The following is a 26436-nucleotide window of genomic DNA, read 5'->3' as shown; positions in this document are numbered from 1 at the left end:
TATAATGTAATGTTTTATTTTTGTCACTTGGGCATATCTCATAAAATATATGTCATTTAAAAGGGGTAAAATACAATACACAGAAGTAGGAAAACAGGACAGTAGAAACTCTTTCATTTGAAGTACTGTTGTGGTCGTATTCTTGGAGAAGTGGATCCAAGTTGGGTAAGAGTTGATATGTATATTGTGCGCGCGCACACACACACACACACACACACACACACACACACACACACACGCACGCACGCACGCACGCACACACACACACATAACCCGACGATTGAAATTCATATTAGATATAGGAAGTCGAGGACAGCGGTGGTATCAACTATCAAAACAGATTCCACCGGGAAGAAAGGACGAACAAGGGGCATACACGACAGGAACTGAGCAAACTCCTCCAGTCAACATCAGGACAGGGTGGTTAAGTGAGTTTAGTATTTCGCCGCTTTTAGCAATATTTCAGAAATATCAGGTCGGGGGACGCCTGAAATGCGTTTCACACATTGTACCGATGTGGGGATTGAACCTTCGGTCTGACTTGCGATCGCTTTAACCACTGGACTGCTCCGCCACCCTTACAGGGGGAGTGACAGTTTAAGTGAAGTTGTTTTGAGTTTTGAGAGCACAAAAGTTTCAAAATGATTATGTGCTTGTGAGATGTGTCGTGTGGATGTAGCACGAGGATGGTGTGTCACGTGGATGCAGAATGAGCATGGTTGTCATGTGGATGCAGAATAAACATGGTTGTCATGTGGATGCAGAATGAACATGGTTGCCATGTGGATGCAGAATGAACATGGTTGTCATGTGGATGCAGAATGAACATGGTTGTCATGTCCATGGAGTATGAGCATGGTTGTCATGTGGATGCAGAATGAACATGGTTGTCATGTGGATGCAGAATAAACATGGTTGTCATGTCCATGGAGTATGAACATGGTTGTCATGTCCATGGAGTATGAGCATGGTTGTCATGTGGATGCAGTATGAGGGTGTTTCTGTCATGTGGATGTTTTTTGGGAATGTGTGTCATGCGGATGTAGTCTGAGGGTGGTTGTGGGATATGGATGCAGTATGTGGGTGGTTGTGTTACATGGATAAAGTATGTGGATGGCTGTGTCATGTGGTTGCAGTTTGAGAATGGGTGTGTCATGTGGATGCAGTATGAAGATAGTCGTCATATCGATGCAGTGTGTGGATGCTTGTGTCATGCGGACGCAGTATGGTCGTGGTTGTATCATGCGGATGCAGTATGGGCATGTTAGTATGTGGACATAACCCGGGTCGCTTATTATATTTTATGCAGGTGTATTCCAACAAGAAAGAATCGTGATACACCTCCTCTTCAGAAACTTATGTCCATGAAGTCACCATAGACCTTTTTGGAATGTTGCTAATGTTTGTTCACCACATTGCGTGGTTAATATCCTGATACATGTTACTGTGATACATGTAATACGATTCCCATTTAGTGTACAACCAAAAGGTGTACGTGTCTTTCAACAGACAGCAGTGTGTCCATTATTACGCAAATCACAAGATGTTCATCAAGTTTCTGATATCACGTGTCCTCTGTTCGTTCCTCTCAGTGGCTGTCTGTTTCTTCTTGAAAGATTGCTGCATCAACATTCTCTTCTTCTCCTGGAGGTCCAGCATACGATCCTCAATAGTGTCCTCAGAAATGAACTGAAACAGCACATACAAAACACGCCTTCTAAGATCATCAAATGATGACTGTTATATCTTTACTATCACGAATCGACGTATATAAATATTGGTATTAATGGTTTTCTTTAAGAAATACATTAAGAGACAAACTGCAACCTCACATTTCTTAATCATTTGGTATGATCTCTCTGTACAGAGTGAGTAAACTCTTAATGCAGACAACGTATATACAGTTTTGTATCAGGAAGTTTCAGTAGGACACAAAATGGTGCTCTAGTTGTATATTTAAAGAAAGATTTTGATTTGGTTTGATGTTTAACGCCGCACTCAGCAATGTCCCAGCTAAATGGCGGATGTCTGTATATAGTCGGGTCTGGACCAGACAATCCAGTGATCAACAGCATGACCATCGTTCTACACGGATGGAATACGATGACATGATTGTGTCAGCCAAGTCAGCGAGTCTGACCACCCGATTCCATTGGTCGCCTTTTACGGCATGCTTGGGTTACTGTAGACCAATTCTAACCTACATGGGTCTACACAAAGATGTAAAATATCATTGATGTTGACAACAAAACATTGAAAACATCATGAAAAAGCCACACATAATATAAGACATGGTTCTACATTTGCATACATGGGCATTCTACGAGACCCTAAACGAGATGTTCCTAGAAGGGAACACTTGTCTAACCTTTGTGATGATGACATCTTTGGTTTGGCCCAGGCGGTGGCATCTGTCGAAACACTGTTCCTCCGTGGCGGGGTTCCAGTGCTGGAAATCACACGTTTGGTTACTTTACGCAATAGACATTGTCAGCAGTTACAATGACTGATATCACCGCCGTCATCACCAGAAATGGACTTCACACACAGTACCCGTTTTGGGAATCGAACCCGGGTCTCCGCCCTGGTGAGCCAACGCTTTAACCTCTAGGCTACCCCCACCGTCTTTGTTATTACAATGAAAAAAGGTGTATAACAAGAGCTGAGTTCACCCAAGCACGTTTCTTTACTTGGGATTACCTGCTATGTACAGACATTGCACTGATGAAGCACATATGGCCTTATCTTTAAAGATATATCATTTGGAATATGTTGTAAGGACCGGTATTAGTATATTATTAGTGTTGTGCGTTTGTGTGATTTTTTTGTATTAGATTGAACATCATTGTGTTACTGAAACAGTTCTATCAGACAATGACAGTTATGCTTAATTTGTTGGTTCAACTACTCCAAACCATCTGACCGCTCTGCTCCTTGTCTGTATGTGATCTAAAAATGAGATTTATATGACCGCAAGTCTGGTTACTCACCGGCTCCATAAGGAACACCTTGGACGCCGCAGTCAGGTTCAGGCCCACGCCCCCTGCGCGTAACGAGATGAGGAAGATGGTGGGCGACCCAGGCTCAGGATCAGAGAACTTCTTGACAGCTTCCATGCGTTGTGAGGCAGACATTTTACCATCCAGTCTCACGAATCTGAACTTGAGCTCCCTGAAGTGATTAAGTAAGTGAGTGAGTGCGTTTTAGTTTTATGCCGCTTTTAGCCATATTCAAGCATACCACGGCGGAGGACACAAGACATGGATTTCACACATTGTGCCCATGTAGGGAATCGAACCCTGGTCTTCGGCGTGACGAGTGTGACGCGTGAACCACTAGGCTACCCCTTAAAACACAGAATAAACAATAACATTTTAATAGTCTATATGTTGGATATGTGATATCTGAGCACCACAAGAGACACACTTGGTTCTTAAATCGGACCATGCAAAATGAAACAATGACTTGATCATTGATGTTATGTTTCCTGGAACTCATAGTAACATATATATCCATTTGAAATTATGGATTAGGGATAGTGGTACTTGTTGGTGAGGGTACCTAAATAACACTTATTGGGCAAGATCTCACCTGAGTGGTGTTTCCATGAGAGTCAGGAAAGAGGTGAACTGTGAGACTACCAGACTCTTTTCAGATGGATCTGTACTTCTCATTTTCACAAGGGCACTCATCAGGGCATCCACCTGAACCAGGGCATGTAGACAGACATGAGGAAATACCTCTTATCATTCAATGTTTCACTGATAGACTTCCTACTGCGTGGTCCCCTTGATGCTCAGTTGACAACTGATAATTAATTAGGTAAATATTCTTGTTGTAGTGTAAAGTTTAACCGTGATGTCATTGATTACAAACCTCCCATGACGTCCCACCATACTGTCTATCACATTACACGTCATGACTCCCATGGGACTGTATCATTATTATACAATCCCTGGGATTGAAACATAATTTTAAACAAAACTCACTTGACTTTGAATTATTACATGTTTAGAAGGCTGGCGGGTGTTTTTCTTGCTATCACTGAATGCGATCGTCAAATATCACATTATCGCTAACTTTGATCATACAGTACAGATAGCCGGTTTAGAACCTGCAATCCTTCACATACTAACTTGGCGACTTTATCCACTTGGCTACGAAGGATCGCTGTGAAGTATTAGATACTTTGTCAGCATGATTCCTATGTCCTCACAAGACGGTCTGTGCTGGCATCGCGTGGGTAGTGCGTGCAGAACACGTGTATTACATGTGCAATGCAAGGTATCGGCTTCCAGTCTCATCTCAGTTGATTTCAACAGTAAATATCAAATATTGAAATTATAACTGCTGTCGGTTTGTAAGTTTGATAAAACATTAACCCTCGGTTTTTATGAGATTTAAAACCCAAACCCTCGGGGGTGTCGCCCTCGTGTTTATCCCTCGGGTTGTGGGATTTTAAATCTCAAAAAGACCTCTGACATGTTTTATTCTACACGTATTACCTTTGTACTTGACTTCCAGTCGCCGTAGATCTGTGGTTCTGGTTCCTTTGGTAGATCTATGATCTGGTCCTCCGATATAGGTGCTCGACACAATGGGCAGGTAGCGGAACCCTAAAACAACAATAAAGCAACTATCGCTCGGGACGGTTTTTACAATCATTGAAAATAAATATGATACATTCAAAGTGTATCCATCGTGAGACCTACTGCACCTATCAGAATGGTGGAATGAACTGAAATATATGCGTTCGAGTCACCTGATATTTTTGTTTTGATGATTTTGGTATAAGCTAAAGAATATTCTCCTATTAATTCATATCCTGTTCCCAACCTTCCTTCAGCCTTCCTTTTTCACTTCCTGAGTATTGATTAAAAAACCGCAATTCTTTCCAAAATGCATAAGGACATTTGCACACACACTCTTTGTAGTACATGTTCTGTTGGCTGTAACAGCGCATATGTGAGAAGAATGTGTGATTGTGAGCATGATACAGTGCATGTATTGTGTTCTGGTCTGAGGGACTGGTCTGACATAGTTTAACACCAGTGTTTGTTAAAAGTCTGAGATGCGTACCTTCTCTGTTTGTTCCATGTGTTTGATGGCGTTGAGGATACATGCGTGACAGAAGTAATGTGCACATGGTAGTATCACGGGAGTCTTCAGGACGTCGACACACACAGAACACTCTTCCTCTGACTCGCTGATGACCTTCAGTCTGTTAACCAGATTCTCACGCTTCTTTTCAAAGTCTTCCTCCTCGGAATCTGAAAGTGATCATCATCCTATAAACCACCCATTCGGAACAGCTATTCGAAGTTGAAAAGGACTGATGTCCACGCATGTGTTTGTAACCCTCGCTAAATATGGAACTTCAGTTACAATGATTGTTACTCTGGAAAAATGCATCCAAGTTGATATTTGGCGTATCGTATACATACCTTCTTTAGGAATACATTTCATAATGATATTTTAAACACATACACAAAGGTAATTGGTATCATGATGTTATCCTTGGTGTCATATCTGATAAACCATTATTGTAGGATTCGTATCTGAATGTAGCTTATACCCGAGTCTTCGCTAGGCATGCAGTCAGAATTGTCAGGCAGCAGGAAACTATGGCAACACATCTGTCGCAGTCGGAGCATGATCTCCAGTACCAGGATATACTTCTTTAGTAGCATGTTGTTCCGAACATAGCTGGAAAAGAGTACCAAGTCGTGAATACCCTTGTACTCCGATATAAGTGAAATGGGCGTCACAACTCCGATATAAAGTTGTTTTTTTTTCTTTTGAAACAGTAGTCCCTACACAAGTCTCGCCATTGCATGCACTTTCAACTACATGTGCGTTGGTTTCCATCCTACTTCGGTGTATTGTAAAGTTGGATAACTTCTCATGTGATGATGAATACGACTGTTTTAATTACTTACAATATCCATTATATCATGGAGAAACCCTTCTTGTCAATCAAAAAGCGGCTTCATATTGGAACGAAGGCTTTATTAAATGTTCGTGTGTATTTGTTTTTTGCAAGGTGCGTGGGACAACACTTAGTTGCACCTACTTCTTTATCTGGATCTTCCCCTGCTCCTCCATGGTCTTGTACTTCCGGCTCTCTTCGTCCGACATTTTGATTCGCTCCATGTAAATTTCTCTCTTGGGCAGCTTCACAAGCGGCTCTCCATCTACGAGGGTGTTCTTTGTCCTTCGCATTGCGATGTTACCCATCAGATGCTGGACACGTCTGAAAACGGACCATATCTATTCTACATCCTCTTTCAATAATGATCGTTCACACCATGTGGACATAAACTACTAGTCTGTGAAAACTGCCAGAGCAGAAGAGTCATCTAAAACGACAACTAACATCCAGAGTATGGAAGGGTTCAAAAGTTGGAATACGAGTGCCCAGTATGTACCTGAAGGCTATTTTCTTCCCACGTTGCAATGGTTTTTCCAACAAACTTTGCCACCAGTGTTTCTCATTGAGAGGTGTTACGTTGAGGAAATTGATCAGCGGCCACAGGTCCAGCATCCTGTTCTGTATAGGTGTACCTAGAGGAAGGAAAACAGTCAGCATGTAGAACATCCTGCTGACAACAAGGATGGTGTAAGCCAAAGTGTGAAGCAAGCTCTGTTTTGAACAGTTTTTGAACAGTTTTATCACCGAGTAGATGCCTAATGTAGAGGGAAAGCACGCAGTGATGATCACCTTACACGCTTACAACTTGAAATATTTGATTTTGATCTGGAGACGTGGGAGGAGGGCATCACTTTTGTACACATGTACTGTTGGGCTGAGGGTGGGGGCGTGCAGCAATCTTGAACATACAAATATTGAAATATGATGTTAAAGGTTTTGAAGGATGAAAGGTCATTCAAACTTTTTTTAACTTTTATGGGATTTGCTAACATTGTACGTAGTTCTCCATAAAAAAAAATCATCATTATCATCATCATCATTATCATCATAGGCGTCGTCGTCGTCGTCATCCACACCCATCCCTCACCCCTTCTAAGCCATAAATTATGAACGGTCCCTTAGTGGTTGTCAGTGTTACCTGTCAGCACCCACTTGCGTTGTGACTGAAGTGTAAGCACAGCTTTGGTTTGTTTGGCTTTGGGGTTCCGAATGCAATGACCTTCGTCCAACACGACTCGCAGCCACTCGGTCGTCATCAGAGGGGATGCTCCTTTTGTTTGATACTCCTGAAAGAAGCAACAACCTGTGTGTAGTCAGATATACATCACGAATGTCACTGAGTTGGAGTGTTGAAATGAAGATACTGCATGAGATTGTATCGTCACTCTATATTATGATATTTAACCAGGGTACCTTACATGTCAGTAATCATGTAGGTGAATGAATGAATGAATGAGTGAGTGTCTTTAATTCCTTCTTGATGAATAGGAGATAATGAGTGAAGCCTAAATCACAGACACGAAGCAGGCCAGGAAATTAATGAGGTGAAGGGAAGGGTTATTCAATGATAACTCTAAGAAAATGCCCATGTTGTGAATGTCATATTCATGTCCGCCAAGGAGAGTTAGATCTATGACGGTGTATCTCCAGTGCACCTACCTTAAATTCACTCAGCAGTATGCCGTACGTTGTGATGACTACATCCTTCTGTTTGAGAAGATTGGCATCCTTACATCGCTGGTTTCCATAGTAAAGATGGACGTCAATATGGACGTTGGGATGAGCGTGTTCTTCAATCTGGCCCTGAACACAGTACAGTGACAAGAAATGAAACGCTGATCTGTGAAACAATTTTAAATTATGTTGAGAATAGAATTTAAATTCCCCACTGCAACACACAGTGGTGGCATTTCTTATATCATTACTTAAGTTATCTAAAAGAGTTCCTATTGCCGACAATTCACCGGTTCAGATTATACTTGCTACGTTGAAAATGTAAAACTGTGTGTGTCCTTTCACGTTAAACACGTCTCTTTCTGGAGGTACATTTCTGGGTTCGGACTCATGTATTCACTATTTCAAGTGAAGAAATCCACTATTTGTAGAATAGTGAAGACGACCAGCAGAGCACATACAGGAAACAGCACTGAAGCATTCATAACCATATATGTATAAGGTGTATTAATGCACTTTGCATGCAATCGGTCAGCGTTCGGCTCAGATTCAGTAAATCATGAAAATAGAACATGTTGATGGATGCTCTGTATCCTCACCTGCCAGTTGCTCATAACGCTCAAGGGGCAGATAATCAGGGTACACCTTGGGTCGCAGTCGCTGCTGAGAGTACGCCCTCTTTCATCACAGTGATTGGCTGTCATGAAGTCTGAAAGGAAGGAATTGTACACATCTGTAGCAAATGCCAAAACTGCGTATAACTGACCTCAATTCTGGACACCATTTATAGCTAAGGTATGGGAACCCAACGGATGGTGCCACTTTGTAAAGGAGGGAACCCAACGGATGGTGCCACTTTGTAAAGGAGGGAACCCAACGGATGGTGCCACTTTGTAAAAAAGGGAATGTGTAGCTACTGTAGCTCTACTACAGAGGGATTCCTCTGCATCTTTGTTGTTGTACACTGACGGCAATATTCCAGATATACGACAGTGGGTTGTAAGTAACCGGTTATTGACAAGACAAACGCGTCCTGCACAAAGACCACCAATCCACCAAGTCACAAAACCCGAGGTCCCTACTCATCCTTTTGCCATTATCTACTGGGACAGATTGCAAAGGGTCTGTCCAGGAACCCCATCAGCAGTACATGTTTCATTTGGAGTTTGAAGATAATTATAGGCAGTGTGGAAGAAGGTTTTCAAAGCACGTCTTGTTCGGGAAAGGTGTCGGTTCAGTGTCCCAAAACAGTGCTGTTTACAAATTTAATTCAATTAAAAGTAAACGCCAGTGGCAGTGGGTCAGTGCATACGTTCGTCCTTGAACCTTACCCTTCATGTATGAATCTGTATCACACACATCCGTCTTCTCCTCCCCCACCATCTCAGTCTCCTCTTCCTTAAGAGCCACATCCGGAAGTTCATCATCATCATCATCACTGAAGGTCACAAGTCCTTCTCTTGTGTTTTGTGCGTCACTGTCACTGACAGGAGTTTGAAGATCCGTGTCAACATCCTCCGAGTTTACTTTGCTGACACCGTTGGTGATGTCCTGCATGCAAGTACCGGAGTCGTCACTACCGTCGCCCATCTCGACGTCTTCACTACTCTTCATATCAGAATCACATGTTGCACTGTCCTGTGAGTTTGAGTGGTCATGCAATTCCTTGTCTATAGTCCATCTGTCTAGATGCAGTTTTCTCCACTTCGATTGTTCATATTTGGAAGGAGGGGCAGCTGGAACGTAAGGAAACATGACAATGTTACAACATGAAGAGTTGGCACACCAGTTTATGTTGCCTGTATCGCATCTGTAGATGATACAAAAAGTGTGTCACCTTACACAAAGTGAGTGAGTGTGAGTATAGTTTCAAAAAGAGTGAGTTTTGTTTTTCGCCGCATTTAGCAATATTCCCGCAACATTGGGGCGCCAGAAATGGGCTTCATACATAGTGAGGAATGAAACCCGTGTCTTTTGGCGTGAACCATCAGGCTGATCCATCACACCTCATATTCAGAGACACCAACTAATTACATTCAGTGGCTGCAGCCACTGAGCATATGAAGCACCTGTACCATCTACAGCATCCATTCAGCATGCATATACAGACAAGTCTTGCACAGTTGCTTTACCAATCAGTCTATACCCCTAAACCTGCCCAGCAGTCGATCATCTATCTCGGCAGCACTACCTGATCGTATGCAAGGAACGTAACAATATCTCGATCAATAACAGCCATGTCTACATGCCTCTTTGATACTGGTATGTTGGTTTTCATCCTCGATAGATAAAGACGATATGATGCTTATCAAAGTTTATTAAACTCACATGAGCTTCGCCTCTTTTGTTTAGAAGGCTGCTCCTGGAAATCTATTAAAATGACCTTTTTTCGCTGTTCGTTTGATGACCTGTAAACAAATATTACCGTTACCGTTAGAACAGACACACGAGATAGTTGCAATCAACTGATACAGTGTATGTTACAGATGTGTGTAATTCGAGCTAGCACTGAGTCAGAATAAACATTTAGTTTCTATAGTACTTGACCAGCATTGGATCAAACGTCATGCCATCGTGATACAGTTTTAACGCTTTACTGTTCGTCGGTATTTTTTTTATTGTTTTAAAATAATTACCTTGTCGGGGATGGAATGGACTGTGTTTTCTCTGTGTCTGGCACATGTTGGTTGACTGTTTGGACCTCTGTTAATAATGATGACAATGATATTCATATAGGTGTACAAGATGGTCATATTTTGACAATAGTCAAGCCTCTTCTAAAAAATGTTTTACTCCACCAAAATACACAAATGAGCCTTTTTAAATTACAGACAACAACGTTAAAACGTTTCATTGAAAAGCATATCGCTTTCGTTGGGAAAGGCTGTTAAATCACGCGTCTGTCTATGTCCCTAATTTTCAGGTTTTTACCAGGAACATCTGCATCAACATTTGAATTGTCTGCCTTCAGGAGACGCAGCCTTCCTAAACCACATTTCGTCTTATCAGTTGATGGTTGTACGTCAGTGGTGGGTGTGGCGGGACCAGTAGCTTCTGAGCTGGGCAGTTCATCCCCCGTTACCATTTCTGTGACAATCTCATCGTACTTCTGAAGCCGCTCGAACATCTCGTCGTTGTTGTTTTCGACCTTCACCTTCCTTTCGAGGTCAGAGTTTGTATCTTCATGTGAGTCCTTTGATGGAATCTGTAATATCCCATTTCTATATTACTATATGTCTTTGTCGCCATTAGCGATATACTTTCAGTTTGGGAAGGAATTAGACACAGATGTTTTCACCGTGGTGGAACAATGAGCCAGATGAAGGTGTTGACAGCCTGATATCATAACTGGGGCAAATTTGGTATACAAACCATGATTCAATGCATCAAATGGACATGAGGGGGCGCTTCTAGTGTGTAAAGGGAGAGACTACTTTTTGTATCACATTAATATAAGGTGTTCCTGAACTGGCAACATGCCAGGCCCTGGCGGAAGCACTGGAAGTCTGCAATGATTCAGACACTGAACATCTAGCTTTACACTAGGTTCCATTCAGTTTCTGAAAGCACATCAAGGAAGGTTAAACGCTCTGGTATATTACTCGTGGATCAGTATCTATAGCTATAAAATATTCTCCCTGAAACAGTCGTATTAAAGTGGCTATCCTCAGCTGAAAATACACAATGAAACACCCAACAATATGTTTCTCTTTGAATGTAAAATGTACGGTCATAAATTTATCACGTATACATAATAACTGCTTCAATAATAAATCAGATGTGTCCGCTCCTTATGTCGCCTAGGCACTGACATACTCTGACATTCCCTTATGACGATCTATTTGAAATTAGCTCTAAACACCATATAGTACACAGGAACATGTGATCAGGTCAAAATAGGAGTTGGATGCTTCAAATTTGTCATCCATATGTCAGCTATATCACGTTTGGAAAGATCTTCTGCGGCTTGTATGTTGTAAAACAACCAAACAATTTTGAACGTGAGTTCTGTGACGCCATTTGAAATCTTCGCAGAAAGGAATACTGGTACATGTATACAAAGTTGAAAAATCACATGTTTTGACACAATTTAGGATGGACTTTCCCTGAGATTACAAAAATCCAGCGAATCCTTTGCGGTACTGAGATTTCGTGTGGTAATACTTCCAACCGTTTTCCGTACATGTATTTATGTGGCAGTAGAAATTAGGAATAAACTTTAAAAGACTAGGAGATTCACAGCGAATGTTTATTTAGGGTTACCGCTGAATGCACACCTTATTTCCTTTCTTGTATCTGGGTCTTTCTGGCACAGGAACAGCCAGTGGTCGGTTGTTGACGAAGTTGGTGAGAATCAGGGCGATCGTCTCCAGAGTCTTCCCCAGACCCATATCATCAGCGAGAATGCCTGGTTGCACACAGATGATGTCATTTACCGTCATATGTGCATATGGACATATGCATAACCGAATAGGGATCAACCGTTCCTAAATGATTGGTAAAAACACATCAACGTCATTTTAGAACATGGGAATATACGCTACGGTCAATGGGTCCTTGTAATGTAAATGAGCTGTGTGGGATGTGCTAGTTTACTTGTAATGAAAGTCAAGTATGCGGAAGTGAGTGAGTGAGTTTAGTTTTACGTCGCACTCAGCAATATTCCACCTGTACGGCTACGGTCTGTAAATAATCGAGTCTGGACCAGACAATCTAGTTGTCAACAGCATAAGCATCTATCTGCGCAGCTGGGAACCAATGACATGTGTCCACCAAGTCAGCAAGCCTGACCACCCGATCCCGTTAGTCGCCTCTTACGACAAGCACAGTCGCCATTTATGGCAAGCACGGGTTGCTGAAGGCCTCTTCTACCCCGGGACCTTCACGGGTCTAATATGCGGGAAGCGCTAAGGTACTTGCAATGTAATTCAAATGTATAGGATGTGCGTGGATCCTTGTAATTTAAGTTAAATGTATAGGATGTTCTTGGGTCCTTGTAAAGATTTTACATATATGGACTGTTCTTGGATCAGTGTAACGAGGTTACACTTAAAGGCCGTTTTTAGATCCATGGCATATAAGGTACACGTGTGGGATGTTCTTGACTCCATCATCTTGTCTATCCTCGGACCTACCTCCCTTGATACTGGGTGGTCTTTCTGGCGTTGAGAAGTTCAGCAATGTGTTGAGGTATTCCCCGTTGGCCTTCTCCACACAGAAAGGAGGCAGGTGGTCGCCATTCTCCCGACTCATCATCCAAGACAGGGCCTGCTTCTGGTGGGGGTACAGAGGCGTACCCACAGCCTGGGGGAGTCCAAAGTCACAATATTTCACATTTTTCTAGTGAGGCTTACAGTCACCAGAACTTGGTTGGAACTGTGTCTTACAATTAGTCCATTCATACAGACGTAATTGTCATACTGTTAATGTTTGTGGATGACCTGTGGGTGAACTCCTCCCCCACAATTTGAAAGACATTGTAAGACATTACATATTGCCTATGTCTTTATATATATATATATATATATATATATATATATATATATATATATATATATATATATATATATATATATATATACCGACTCTTTTCACGAATCAATGGTACGATATATCGTTCAATGTTGCCAACCGACCATGTTCCCTGACCAATCACTAGCCTATGCTAGACCTGCTTTTTATCGTGGATCTGTCTATGACCCATGAATTATCAGTACCCATAAATGACACATGCTAATCCAGGACCTCGTCGTCACACATGTGACAAGAGGCATACTAGTCATGAAAGCGGCCGCTCGTCACCTGTTTGATTCGTAACATGGGTACAGTGTGTGAAGCCTTTTTCTGGTGTAACCCGGCTTGATGTTGTTGGAGTATGATTACAAGCGGACTGAAACCCAACTGATTCACATGCCTGTTCATAACATTACAAGACAGATGTCTAATATATGGTTCATTTTATGGCCCTTATAACCGGAAGTTACTCTACATACGGTACCCACCTCTGCTGGTTCCTGTTCTGAAGTCTTGTCGCCTTCATTGAGGTTTTCGAACACACGGTCGATATCACTGTGAATCTGAGGAGGAACGTATGACAGAAATGAAAGTAGTTTATAGTAAAGTAGTAATATAGTAATAAAGTAATATAGCTTATAGTGGCTGTCATTAGAGACAGTGGCTGTCATTGTAAGACACCGTGCAATGAGCAATCAACTTTATTGGCCTGTTACCACAAGCAATAGTGCACTCAAAACCTATTTTAATCCGGACCGTCGTGGTGGTTCTGAAAGGCACCTTTGTAATTTTATATTGGCACCTTGTTTCCAATCAAAAGGTTGCACAAATTCTGATATGATACTGTAAGCTTAATAAAGCCATACTCTTCAGAAACTATATTCGCCAAACCAGGGAAACTGTAGTTGGTTTTGTTGGCCACGGAACAATTAGTCTGTTTATTGTGATATGATCCTGGTATTATGACCTTAAACAAATACTGGATTCATTTTACTAGTGGAATATTTTATTGTCAACTTACGTCATCATGGGCTATCATTTCTCGATGGCTGTCCACAGCAATATGCGGGTTGGGTTCGAAATTGGTGTACCAAGATGCTATTTGTTCCAGTGTTGAGTTTGCAGGCTCGACCCCAGGGTCTGCATGTGTTGTGAGATCAACTGGCTCTGTTTGATCTTCAATACCAAAGTTTATTTCGGCTATTCTGTCCAAAACTCTCTCCGTGGAGCTTGAAAAATCTATCTCAGCTAAACTGTTAAGTACTGTCGGATTTAACATGCCAATGGATGGTTCGGGTAATTCCTCGTGAACTGAACCACACAACGTATCACCGGATGTCCCGGATAAATAGTTGTCTACAACTGGTACGGGTATGCTGGTCAAGAATGGCCTGGGTGTTGTGTCAAATGAAGTAGGTGGTAAACTGTCGAAGGTTTGCGGTAGCTGTGTAAACGGTAACTCAGGTGACCTGTAATAGGGTGCATCTGGTGGCGTGTCTAAGGTTGCACCCGGTGATCTGTCAAGCGACATGTCGGGTGACCTGGTAAGGTCAATTTCAGTTGATCCGTCAGAGATCGAGTCATCATTTCTGTCAAACTCTACCTCAGCTTCCCGAAGAATGTTTTGACATCGGAGTCTGTTAGCAGGGATGCCATATAGTGTGAGATGAAGTGGCACCTCTTGGTCACAGGTACCACTCACGTCCAGGGTAACTCTGTAGAAATAAAGACTATCACCGTCAAGTCATACAACAATAACATTCATACCATACAAATATATTTTAATACTGCCAATGTTGTAATTAGTTGTAGCAAGTTGATGCTGGTGACCGTTGTAGCATTGTCCGGTTCACGACATCAATGATAGCATCCCGTATGAAATAGTGTTTCATCTTTCTGAAAGTTGCACATACATTCAGTCACTGCAAAAGCAATCTAACCAATTTCGTGCATCCAGCAATATATCGGCTTTGCGGAACTGGAATTTAATATACTCGGGGCACATAGCAAGTATATCTTACGCATCAATTCTAGCTACACGGTCGTCTAAGATGGTTGATATAGGTTCATCTAGCGGCTGTCCGAGGTTACCAAGTTTGATGTTCCCGGCGTTGTAGACACTGACTGTTCCGCGCCTACCCATGATGCTGGACTCACGCGTCAAGCATACAGATTCGTGGCTGTTCACCTAGAAACAGCAATAACTAAAGGTGACGTGAAACAGATTTCCAGCTCGTTTCAAGCATACAAGTAACAGTTTGCCCTTCAGTAAAAATGCTACAATAGTCATTTTGAGTTGTCTAGAAATGAATATGTTAAATAATTTTAATATGGCTTTCGAATAGTGTTGGTTGTTGATGATCATTAGCTTTCTTTCATCAACAATGGTGATGTAATTGTCAACTGCTTTGTATCAACATAGATGGACGTAACGACCTTGCGATGTTTTGTGCCGCTACAGGTGGAGGGGCGGTGGGGAAACTTAGTGGTTAAAGCGTTAGCTCTTCATGCCAAAGACCAGGGTTCGATTCCTCACAATGTATGAAGCCCATTTGTGGTGTCCCCCCTCGTGATATTGCTGGAATGTTGCTAAAGGCGACGTAAAACCAAACGCACTATTAATGGACATTCACTATTGGTGGACTTACATTGTCACATCTTGGCGACCTTGCGATGATGGTGGTGAGAGTTCCAAACAGAACCTCGGCATCTGAAACATGGGAGGCCTGCGAGTCCTCGCTGAAGAAAAACTCATCTGTGATGTTGGGATTCTCCGTCACCCAGGTCCGGAGCATTTCCAGGTCCTCCTGAGAGATGGAGGTCGGCAGGTTTACGACGTCCATGTCCATGACTCATCACAACCTGCACTGGTATGAGCATATAAATATCGTGGCCCCGTTCAACAAAGCGATCTTAGCGCTAAGACATTCTTAAGTCTATCTTAAAGTATACTCTTCACAAATAGTAAAGCAACATATTTTTTGCCTCATTACATTTTCATTTATTGAAATTGCAAATCATGGCATGACGCAATAGAAACGCGAAACGTATGTGCACACGATTAATGAAATGATAAAAAATGGTATTGTACAAAAACAGACTTACAAATCATCAAAAGCATGTACCCGTGAAACATTGGTGCAAAATGTGCTGCATTGATGGAGCAAACTGTAACATTAAAATTTAAGTCAATGTTGGACAGTGAAGCCGTGGTCCTCACGCGTATGACCACCATGGGCACGAATGCAAGCTTCTAAACGTCTTGACATTGACCAAATGAAACTGTCAAGATGTTCTATAAGATGTTGGGGTTCTTTTCTGTAACGCCTCCTCAAATTCTGGCTTTGGGGGCGATGGAGACCGTAAACACAACTTCCAGTAACGCCCTAGGCATGTCCATCGGGATTATGATCCGTTGACCTTGCAGGCCAGTCCATATGTGTGATGTTGTTAGGACCGGCTTTCTGTGCCACAGGAATGATTACATGTAGGTGACTGTTATTGTATAACTGATCAGAACACATGCATGCCACACATTTTGCATGTTGTCTCTGATTGTTCTGAAAGTGGTATCTTGAGCGAGGATATGAGGTCATTTCTCGAAAATGAGGTCAAGGACATATTTCTGGGGGTGCTTGTGAGGAGTATGTATGTAAGTTACGATCACCTTAGTCCAATGAGGGACTACAAAGCATAAAAATCATTTGTATTAGGTCCCGTGGTACAGGTAAAATTGTAAATGAGTCGCAGGTAAGATAATTATGTTCAACAAAATTAAAATTTAATGAATAGTGAAGGATGAGTTTCAAAAACCGAATATATTTGCTGGAACTGACTAACATTTGAGCCGGTTGACTGATATCTTCATTATCTAGTTCGGCTTTCAATTAGTATTAACAAACTGCATCCTAACCTTTAAAGAGGGAGTTATGACTTATGATAGTAGCGCATGAAAAATTACACGTGGGTCCAGGAATGAAGGTTTCCTTGAGTGATTCAGTGCTTTTAACAAAATCGGTTCTTTTCGGAGATTGTCAAACTTCAGGAGAATTCTTTAAGATCTTGAGAATCCTCATGTTAAAATTTCCACTTGTTTCAAATACCTTTTGTGAATATGAAAAGTCCTTATTTGTTTGCATTAAGGATTATGGTTTACCTTTGACAAGGAGATTTGATGGTATATTCGCTTGACACAGTTGTTAGGTGTTCAAAAGATGAAAAAGGTATTAAGGTGTGAAGGCAGAATAAAGCGTCCCCTCGTCATGCTGAAGACCCGGGTTCCATTCCCAACGTGTGTACAATGTGTGGAACCCGTCCGTGATGTTGCTGGAATATTGCTAAAAGCGGCGTAAAACCATAACACTCACTCACTCACGAGGCTGAAGTGATGCGATGTAAATTGTTAACCTTGGTTTAACCATGTTTTGACAGTGAATGTGTATTCACTTTCATAATTCTGACCTAGATGTGATAGATTTATAACATAAAATGATTATTGAGGAGCTCGACCCAGATATTTGTTCATTTAAGCGCAGGTATTGATGTGAAATAAAGCAAAGACAGTCATTCACTGACAGTCATACACAGTAATGAGGGTGGGTAGACTCGCTAATACAAAATAGCAGATCAAACAAAATGGGGATCGTGAGGCCGCGGAGCACAGCAAAACCAGTTTGCTTGATGTTGATAGATGATACTGAGAGTTTTTTGACCGACCCTCTACCACACCTATCTTCAGAGGTTCAGCACAGTTTGTTAAAAGTGAGGCATGTGAAGTTTACCGAGAAACTAATATGTTAAATGTTGAAATTTTCATTGACAACATCTTTGTGAAATTGAGGGGTGCTGCATTTCGCTCAGAAGTAGACAAGCACCAGTTCTGCTCCCCTCATTGTGAATATGTTTCTTTTTGCACTTGAATCATAATTTCTGCTTGGGTTAGCAAAATCAAAACAAGCTATTTTGCCCAAGAAGTTAAGTTGAAGATGCCGATACATCGATTATCTAATATCGTTCAGTAGCCGTCAAATCGCGAACTGCCTTTCGCTGATGTATCCATCTGAACTTGAAACAGACAACAGACAAGCGAGAATTGCTTCAACTGTTTCACATGTAGATCGATCCATAAATATTCCAAACCACAAAAATCTCTACAACACTGTATGACAAAAGGGGTTATTTCAACTTTCCAACAGTCAACATCCCTTTCATGTCGAGCAATAGTTCAAAGCTCCTGCCTTTGGTCTTTTCACAACTTCTGAGAAACACGTGTTCTCTGTATCAGGATGTATACCATTCAAGGACTCAGAAAAGCTTTCAAGGCGGTTTATGGTAGATATATATAGAACGTTTTCAAATTTGAAGCATCATTGACAAAAATGATGTTCTATGCAATTCCAGGTTTTTACTTGTACCATACTCCTCTGAGTTATTTCACGTGAATAAATCACTAGATTTAGCATATATTTATGAGGGTGTCAAAGGAGGGGCAGAATACGCTCTCCTTTTTAGCGAATACCTGCTATCATTTAATTTACTATTACATGCTGATTTATAAACAAATGCTTTGTCATCGTGTCGCGTGGTATCAATCACTGGATTGTCTGACCCAGACGCGATTTGTTTACATAGAACAGCTGTAATGCTGCTGAAACAAAGATACGCTGGTAACATAGTCACATTTGTACAATCGACTTACCAGAGATTTCTTATGAATGTGGAAAAGGTATTGGAATTTGTACATTTTTCTTTCCAAATACGATTACACAATGGAATGGTGTCCGGGTTCCCTGATAGTTTAACAACAGTAGCGAACAGTATACGATATCTCAGTTCCGTGCTGTTTTGGTGTTATATTGATAAGGTATAGAAGCGGGGACATGTCGTTTCACTGTATCCAGTGTTGTACATATGGATGTGGTTTGTATGAGGCTTTGTAGCTGTTATTCTTCAGTTGTATTGATTGGCAAGTTATGACAATTTACAAAAGCTATATTTGTGAGAGAACTGACAGGTCTATCGTCACCTAGCAACGAAACCAGGAAGTATAGATGCGTTTTCTAATCGTGTAGATCGTTACTCATGAAATCAGCCACCAGACTGTGTGATCCACACTCGGTTATTTACAGATCGCCGTCATAGACTTATGGTTAAATTTACTAGACCTATAACATGTTTTCCATGCGCACAGATGAATCCATTAACTTTGTTAGATTCAGCAGGTGAATTCAAAATCCACATTTGCTTCAGGAAAACTCGTTACTCCAAACCTGTTACATCGTGTTTCAAAAAAGTGCTAAACATGTTCTTTTCAGATTTTCGCTCATATTCATTATAATTCGCACTTTTCATTATTCGCACTTCATATGAAAACATTGTAGTTAGAGTATTCATATGCACCATGTTTATTCATATGCAGAGAACATTTCTTTCTGTGTAAGTATACATGGTATTCCGGTGTTTTTCAGTACTCTGGGTGGTATAGAACTTACTATTTACGTTTATATCTGTCCCTCTATTTCCTTAGACATGTACCTGTATTCACGCTTAATATTCCTCTTATTTTGCTTGCACGTGATATTCAAACTTGTATTTTCCTCGCATTTACTAAATGACTTGTTGGTCAAACATCATATAAGGTATATACTTGTTCCCAATGTCGATACCATTATATACCCCTCTACTGTACTTTTTATGTATTCAAGACTAATGTCCCTTCTTTGTAAATGTACTTGGTATGTATCCAAGCCTAATTTTCGCCTCTTTGTAAATGTACTTGGTATGTATTCAAGCCTAATATTCCCCTCTTTGTAAATGTACTTGGTATGTATTCAAGCCTAATATCCCCCTCTTAGTAAATGTACTTGGTATGTATTCAAGCCTAATATCCCCCTCTTTGTAAATGTACTTGGTATGTATTCAAGCCTAATATCCCCCTCTTTGTAAATGTACTTGGTATGTATTCAAGCCTAATATCCCCCTCTTTGTAAATGTACTTGGTATACATCCAAGCCTATTTTCCCCTCTTTGTAATATTACTTGAAACTCATTCCACCTTAATAACTACTCAATCCTAAAAATCTCTTCTTTAAAATTATAATACATATGTACATAAACTTAATATTCCATTCTTTATAATTGTACTTGATATACGTTCAAGCTGAATATTCCACTCTTTAGAATTGTACTTGATATACGTTCAAGCTGAATATTCCACTCTTTAGAATTGTACTTGATATACGTTCAAGCTGAATATTCCACTCTTTAGAATTGTACTTGATATACGTTCAAGCTGAATATTCCACTCTTTAGAATTGTACTTGATATACGTTCAAGCTGAATATTCCACTCTTTAGAATTGTACTTGATATGTTTACAGGCTTAATATTTCATTCTTAGTGATAGTATTTGAACGGCAAACAAACTTAATACTTCGTTCTATATGATTGTACTTGACATTCATTTAAGCGTAATAACCCATACTTTATCATTGTACCTTATACACGTACAAACTTAACATTCCTTGCTTTTAAGTAGGACGGTACTTCATATTAGACCTCTGAATTTCCCTCTTGAATCTTGCACAAAATACCCAAGCAATGTATCCCCTTTATAATTGTACTTGATATTTATTCACGCGTAACGCCCCCAACTGAAGGTCAAGCTATTCTATTTCTCGTTGGTTATCACGCAATGCGGCAGGAAGGCAGTGCCGGCTCTTCTTGTCGACAAATAGGACCTGATCGTATGCCTAACTGCGCAGTAGAAGACAATGGTAATAGTAACAGCCTCCCAGATTGGGCTGCAGACAGACGTCTGGAACTGGCACAACACCTCCCACCTCCCTCCCCCACCCCCTCTCATTTGTCTGTCTGCCCCTTGTTTCCTTTCACACCCAAGCTGTACTGAATGCTGACCCAACTGATGTATAGTAATTCTATCATTCGAAGAGGCAAGTCTAGGTACGCGGACATTATCCCAGTCTGTTATTTACTATTTTAGAGGTTATCACTTTAACTATTACTTTTACTTAGAGACTTATGCAAGTCTAGCAACTCACACTGGCGTCTGATACTGGTTCTCACGAATATGTCCTTTGAGATTTCACGAAGATGGCTGTACTGATAACAGTTTGACTTCACGTATTGTTTTCTACTGTCCCTGTACAGACAGTGTGTCATGTATGTACATACATTGCGGCTCACAATGATCAGCGGATTCTCTCTCGAGTTATTCCCCAGGAATCGGAAAATGTGTTCCTCAGGATGTACAAACTCAAAAATGGCTTCACACGACACGCAATGTATACATACATGTTTATCTGTGTGAGTATGTCCAAACTCGTACCGATGAAATGGCAAATATATACACACATTCGCATGCAATATTTCGTCATAAAGCCAAACGACACGCAATGTATACACATATGTGTATCTGTGTGAGTATGTCCAAACTCGTACCGATGAAATGGCAAATATATACACACATGCAATATTTCGTCATGAAGCTATTTATTTGTCTATAACAACTTGTTACTACAATGTCAGACATTGTCACATAGCCGGTAAACCGTTGAAATAATAAACGATTGTGTAGGTGTTGGTGTTTTAATGACTGCCTGACTAGGCACCGTGCACTTAAAACAGAACAGCTAAACGCTATCGCGGAACATGGAGATTCAAAAAACATTTCTGAAATATTTCCATTATCACAGTCACAGACAACTGAAATACTCATTTTAACTGACTTGTGTATGATGTACCTTCGATTTCGGTCTCAACTTTGTCACTGACACTGCCATTTTACCGGTATTATTCAGTAGCAAACGGACATCTGTAACTGTACCTCGTCGGTTGTTATTGCATTTGCTAATCTAAATAATTCTTCGACTTAGATTCAAACGAATCGTAGAATCTATAGATCTATAGATGTCCCTTGGAAAACAACTTCGGATGAAGTATTTGACATTCTATCTAAGAGTAATTTGAACACATGTGAAAAAGACGTTCGGGGGACTTACTTCCAGTCAGGCTGTTTTAGCTCCTTATCAGATTAGGGCCTTTGCTCAATTTACACGCACACCAGACAGCTAAAGGAAATTTAGCAAGAAGGACTGACTGCATTTCTCCAAATACACGTCTAAGTGTTCTGTCATAAAAGAAGTTTAAAATTTAGCTTTGACTGAATTTTAAACACATATTTAGCCATGTAAAAGGGTACGAAAATGTGGTTTAGCTATTTTGCTATAATTTTTAACTTGTTTAACGGTTTAACGTTGTTATGATTTAAGTAGGAATCTAGTACTGTAGACAACGTATATTTTATAAAATGTACTCATGGAAACAAATACGGGAACACATGAAAGTACAAGTGTTCCTTTATTTTTTCCAGTTTTCTTCACGAGGTAAGTATTGCACTGTGGGTGAAATTCTGGGAATAAAGGAACATGTGTAATTTAATGTGTTCCCTTATTCGTTTCCCCGAGCATATATTCCGGTAGCTAGCCAAGGAAAGTAATATTCTGCGTAATACTAACGTCAGGTAACGCACTGAGAATACATGCGGGCTCTAATTATTGATTTGGACACATCAAGGTTCAACTGCTCCTCTAGCATGTGGTTAGATCACATTTTCTGCGTGTTTTACGATTTGTTTCACGCTGTAAGTCGCATTTATGTGTCCCTACCAGTAATGACTGCGAAGTGTATTTGTCCAGTTGTTAAAGAGCTCGGTCAATACGTACAAGCTCCAGAAATTCCTGAAGTACATTTGGGAAAATTTATTATAATAACTGATAATACTGATTTAATTATAACAAACGGGTAAGACCGTACTTCTACACAAGACGGTGATAAAACCACAGACATCACTCTAGCTATCGAGACTTCCTTACAACTATTACTTTTGTGTTTATTAGCTTGAGACATGTGTGTGTATGTGTGTGTGTGTGTGTGTGTGTGTGTGTGTGTGTGTGTGTGTGTGTGTGTGTGTGTGTGTGTGTGTGTGTGTGTGTGAATATATGGTATATATCCATTAACACAGACATATGACTATCTTAGCGCTAAGAGAGCTTCGTAAATCTCGGCCCTAGTCTTCACTCATATATGTATATATACACTCTCCAATGACCCGATTATGAGACTTTGTTCTCCGAGGTATTTAAGATTAAGCATTCTCTTCAGTCTTATACAACACTTAGCGGGGTTTCCTTTGAAAGTATATAATTATACGTGGAAAATGGAAGGTTTAAAAAGGTAATTCCCACACTTCCCCACACCTGTGATTTTATCATGTAAGTCAATATATCGATAACATGGACAATACCTACAGCGGGACCATGCCTTAATTTCACATATAGCGGGAATTACAGCGTCTAGGTTTACTGAAGTAGGTTACACCAAGACATTTGTCTTGTTTGTTTGTTATGTTTGTATATTGCGGCGATATGTAAATACTAGTAATCGAGTCTGGAACAGACAATCCAGTGATCAACAGCATGACCATCTATCTTTACAAATGGGATATGATGACATGTGTCAACAAAGTCAGTGAGCCTGACCACCCGCACGGGTTACAAGAACGATGGCCAGGATCGAAGCTTTCTTAGCTCTAAGATAGTCGTAAGTCCATGTTAATGTATGGCACTTAAATCTATCTTAGCGCTAAGAGGGCTTCGAAAATCTAGGCAAAGGATCTTAACGGGTACACGCCACTATGAAATGTATTCTACTTACATGTACATCAGGATATGTCAGTTCGACGTTGGAGGACAACTTGACTGGCAAACGGGGATAAGCTAAACACGTTAATACTAGTACTCAGGTGATGTGAAACAGGTACACGTGATCAGGAAATGAATATTTCAAAGAAAGAATATGACGTCGTTCAAATGTGATAGAAGAATTGGTAATACATTAAACAAATATATATGGTATCTACCACACGGTAAGGACGAGACACTAACACAGACAAACCATGCGTTGTTGGTTGAAACAGAATGAATATGCATGAGTAGCTGCGTATGTCGCAATCTTCCCTAACGGCTTGTCACAGTGGCATGCCATTACCCGTCTTTGTTTTACAAATGAAATGAATATAGTTTACAATACTTTGATGGGTCAACAGGTTCGCGTTTGTACCAAAATACTAAGACCATCTTCAGGTCACGCTGACATTTACACCTCAATTCAAGACGCCACGCCCTGATTGAACCCATTCTGTTACTATTCATACCGCTGACTTTCTAGACTTGAAATACTGTATTTTTCTGTCCAGATTTATATGTTCATTTCAAATTATTCCAGAACAAAAGTCATTTTAATGTTCCTTGAAAACGTAATACAGGTGTTGATTACGTGAAACACATACCGAGTCTTCGCCATTCTCAGTTAAATGTCCCGCGTGATAACAGTAACGCTGACAGAAATAAATCCGACATTACACCCCTGAACAAGCCCTACTACACCTATCCTCTAATCAGTATGTAACCGTGAATAGTACCTACCTCGCTAAAATATAACAGGTGTGAACTAGAAATATCCCAGTCCAATCAGTTAGGTACATCCGTAGTAAATGAAAAACTGACACTGTACACAATGAAACGCCTGAAGTTGTATCCAAATCGCGTGTCCCTGTGTTTAGAAATGAGATCGCAGCTAGGCTGACCTCGTCATGTGTTATTATTGGTTACGTGAAGCCAACTCACACACACTCGTAATTCTCAGAAATTCCTACAGTCAACCCGATCTATGTTTACCGGGAAGTGAGTGGAAAAACCCATTCATGTCTATCTATAGCCAGTGACGTAGCGGTATAGCTGACGAGGAAGTATACAAGACCAGGCTGAATAGGACTTAGAACCAGGATCTATACTACTCATGAACACTGTTGTGAGCCCACTCACTCATGACTCAACGAGTTTGAATACATTTTTGAAGGAGTTCCACGCTATAACGGAGTTTTGTTTTCTGTAGGTGTATACTGTCCGACACGGTATAGCAAATCAACGACAGTTTAGTAATAGTATGAGTGGGTACAACAAGGATGTGCACTCTAACTGTAGGAATTTCAACCGACTGTCGAACTGTGGTACAGGGATATTGAAGATGTATGAACTGGCTTACACGTCACCGGGCGTTACATTGAAATAATTTCACAGATCGGTTAACAAATGCAATACTAGAAAATGCCACGACAGTGTCAACACATCCGTTCTGAAATATTTAGTTGCCTTTATTAAGCCCTGTAACAATAACCAAGACTTGGTTGTTCACAGACAGATATATAGTTGAAATGTTGCTGAGTGCGGTGTTAAACAACAACCAAACCAAAAACATTGGAAGTGACGCTATGTAATCATTAAAATACATCTATGACGTCATCCTGATTGTTACACTTTCAATTAAAGAAAAGAATGTTTGCAGTTACTCATTACCTCCTCCTGAATTTACAGCTGGCACAGGTTCTTACATCTTTTGTACTTCCATTGTTAATCTTGATATTAGCAGTACATTCACTTTCATTCAGAAGTGCTAAAACTTCAACCATCATTTATAAATTGATGGATGCCGTTTTCATTGGAATTAAAAGTGTTCATCTCTTGTCATTTCACAAGAAACTTTAAAAATGGTTCATGTTTTGAGTTTTTCCCTAAACGAATAAGTTTCTATGTAACCTGTCATTAGAATGCTGATATGGTCAATATACCTGCCTGTGGAAGTATATGTGCATATTAAAGATTAGCGTTCTTTGGGTATTTTATGAAAGATACTGAAAACAGTTTGCTGTCCGACGTTTGGTGGCATTGTAAGCTGCAAATGGTACATATGAACGTATAAGAAAGAATACTAAATTACATTATATATCATGCACAATTACTATAGGTATTAAACAGATGAAGTACTATGCTATACCTGCATGTGTTAAATACATGGTAAATTGATGAAAAAATCTCTTTGTCACACTACATTGAGACTTCTATTACACAAAGAAAATTTACGTGTTTCAAATGGAACATAAAATACACCCTCAGAGTCTACACTGAAATGGGAAGCTAGAGCGCTCACACACACACACACACACACACACACGTACACACACACGTACACAGTATACACTGAAATGGGAAGCTAGAGCGCGCGCGCGCACACACACACACACAACGTAGTTCTATACCTTACGTTCAACAGTGAGCATTCCTAATGATTTCATTTGTAAACATATTGTTTTGCTGTTGTGCCACTGGCTCAGTTATCTTCTACTCATTGTCTGGAATCTCCCAGATATTATGTCATCATTGCCTCCGAATTTAGCAACAC

At 40.5% G+C, this 26436-nt stretch overlaps 1 protein-coding gene across 2 annotated transcripts; it reads right to left on the bottom strand.

The window, feature by feature from the left end:
* Positions 1-24853, bottom strand: LOC137274216 (helicase-like transcription factor). Of its 2 annotated transcripts, none has more exons than XM_067807277.1 (23): positions 24624-24853; positions 15769-15987; positions 15142-15308; positions 14142-14835; positions 13609-13683; positions 12742-12910; positions 11884-12014; positions 10538-10811; positions 10243-10309; positions 9935-10014; positions 8938-9342; positions 8206-8315; positions 7592-7735; positions 7071-7218; positions 6429-6564; positions 6074-6253; positions 5576-5706; positions 5080-5270; positions 4506-4616; positions 3592-3704; positions 2991-3171; positions 2369-2449; positions 1-1689 (listed from the first exon to the last, which is right to left on the bottom strand). In XM_067807277.1, the coding sequence occupies exons 2-23, from the start codon at positions 15967-15969 to the stop codon at positions 1537-1539; spliced, it is 3942 nt and encodes a 1313-aa protein (XP_067663378.1). In that variant the 5' UTR covers positions 15970-15987; positions 24624-24853; the 3' UTR covers positions 1-1536. The 2 variants fall into 2 exon arrangements, with proteins under 2 accessions (XP_067663378.1, XP_067663377.1); XM_067807276.1 differs by having other exon boundaries at positions 15769-15982; positions 24624-24797.
* Between the last annotated feature and the right edge of the window lie 1583 nt (positions 24854-26436).

Source organism: Haliotis asinina, chromosome 2 (genome assembly GCF_037392515.1).
Source record: "Haliotis asinina isolate JCU_RB_2024 chromosome 2, JCU_Hal_asi_v2, whole genome shotgun sequence".
Taxonomy (NCBI): Eukaryota; Metazoa; Mollusca; class Gastropoda; order Lepetellida; family Haliotidae; genus Haliotis; species Haliotis asinina.
This window is presented reverse-complemented; position numbering and strand designations above follow the sequence as displayed.

Bases quoted from the DNA above. Each gene is read 5' to 3' on its own strand.
- LOC137274216 (XM_067807277.1), bottom strand. From the start codon at position 15,969: ATGGACATGGACGTCGTAAACCTGCCGACCTCCATCTCTCAGGAGGAC. The intron at 8,316-8,937 runs GTAAGGTTCAAG...CCTTCCTTTCAG, and splicing joins TACAGATTCATACATGAAGG to ACTTCATGACAGCCAATCAC. The intron at 6,254-6,428 runs GTACATACTGGG...GTCCGTTTTCAG, and splicing joins GGGAAGAAAATAGCCTTCAG to ACGTGTCCAGCATCTGATGG.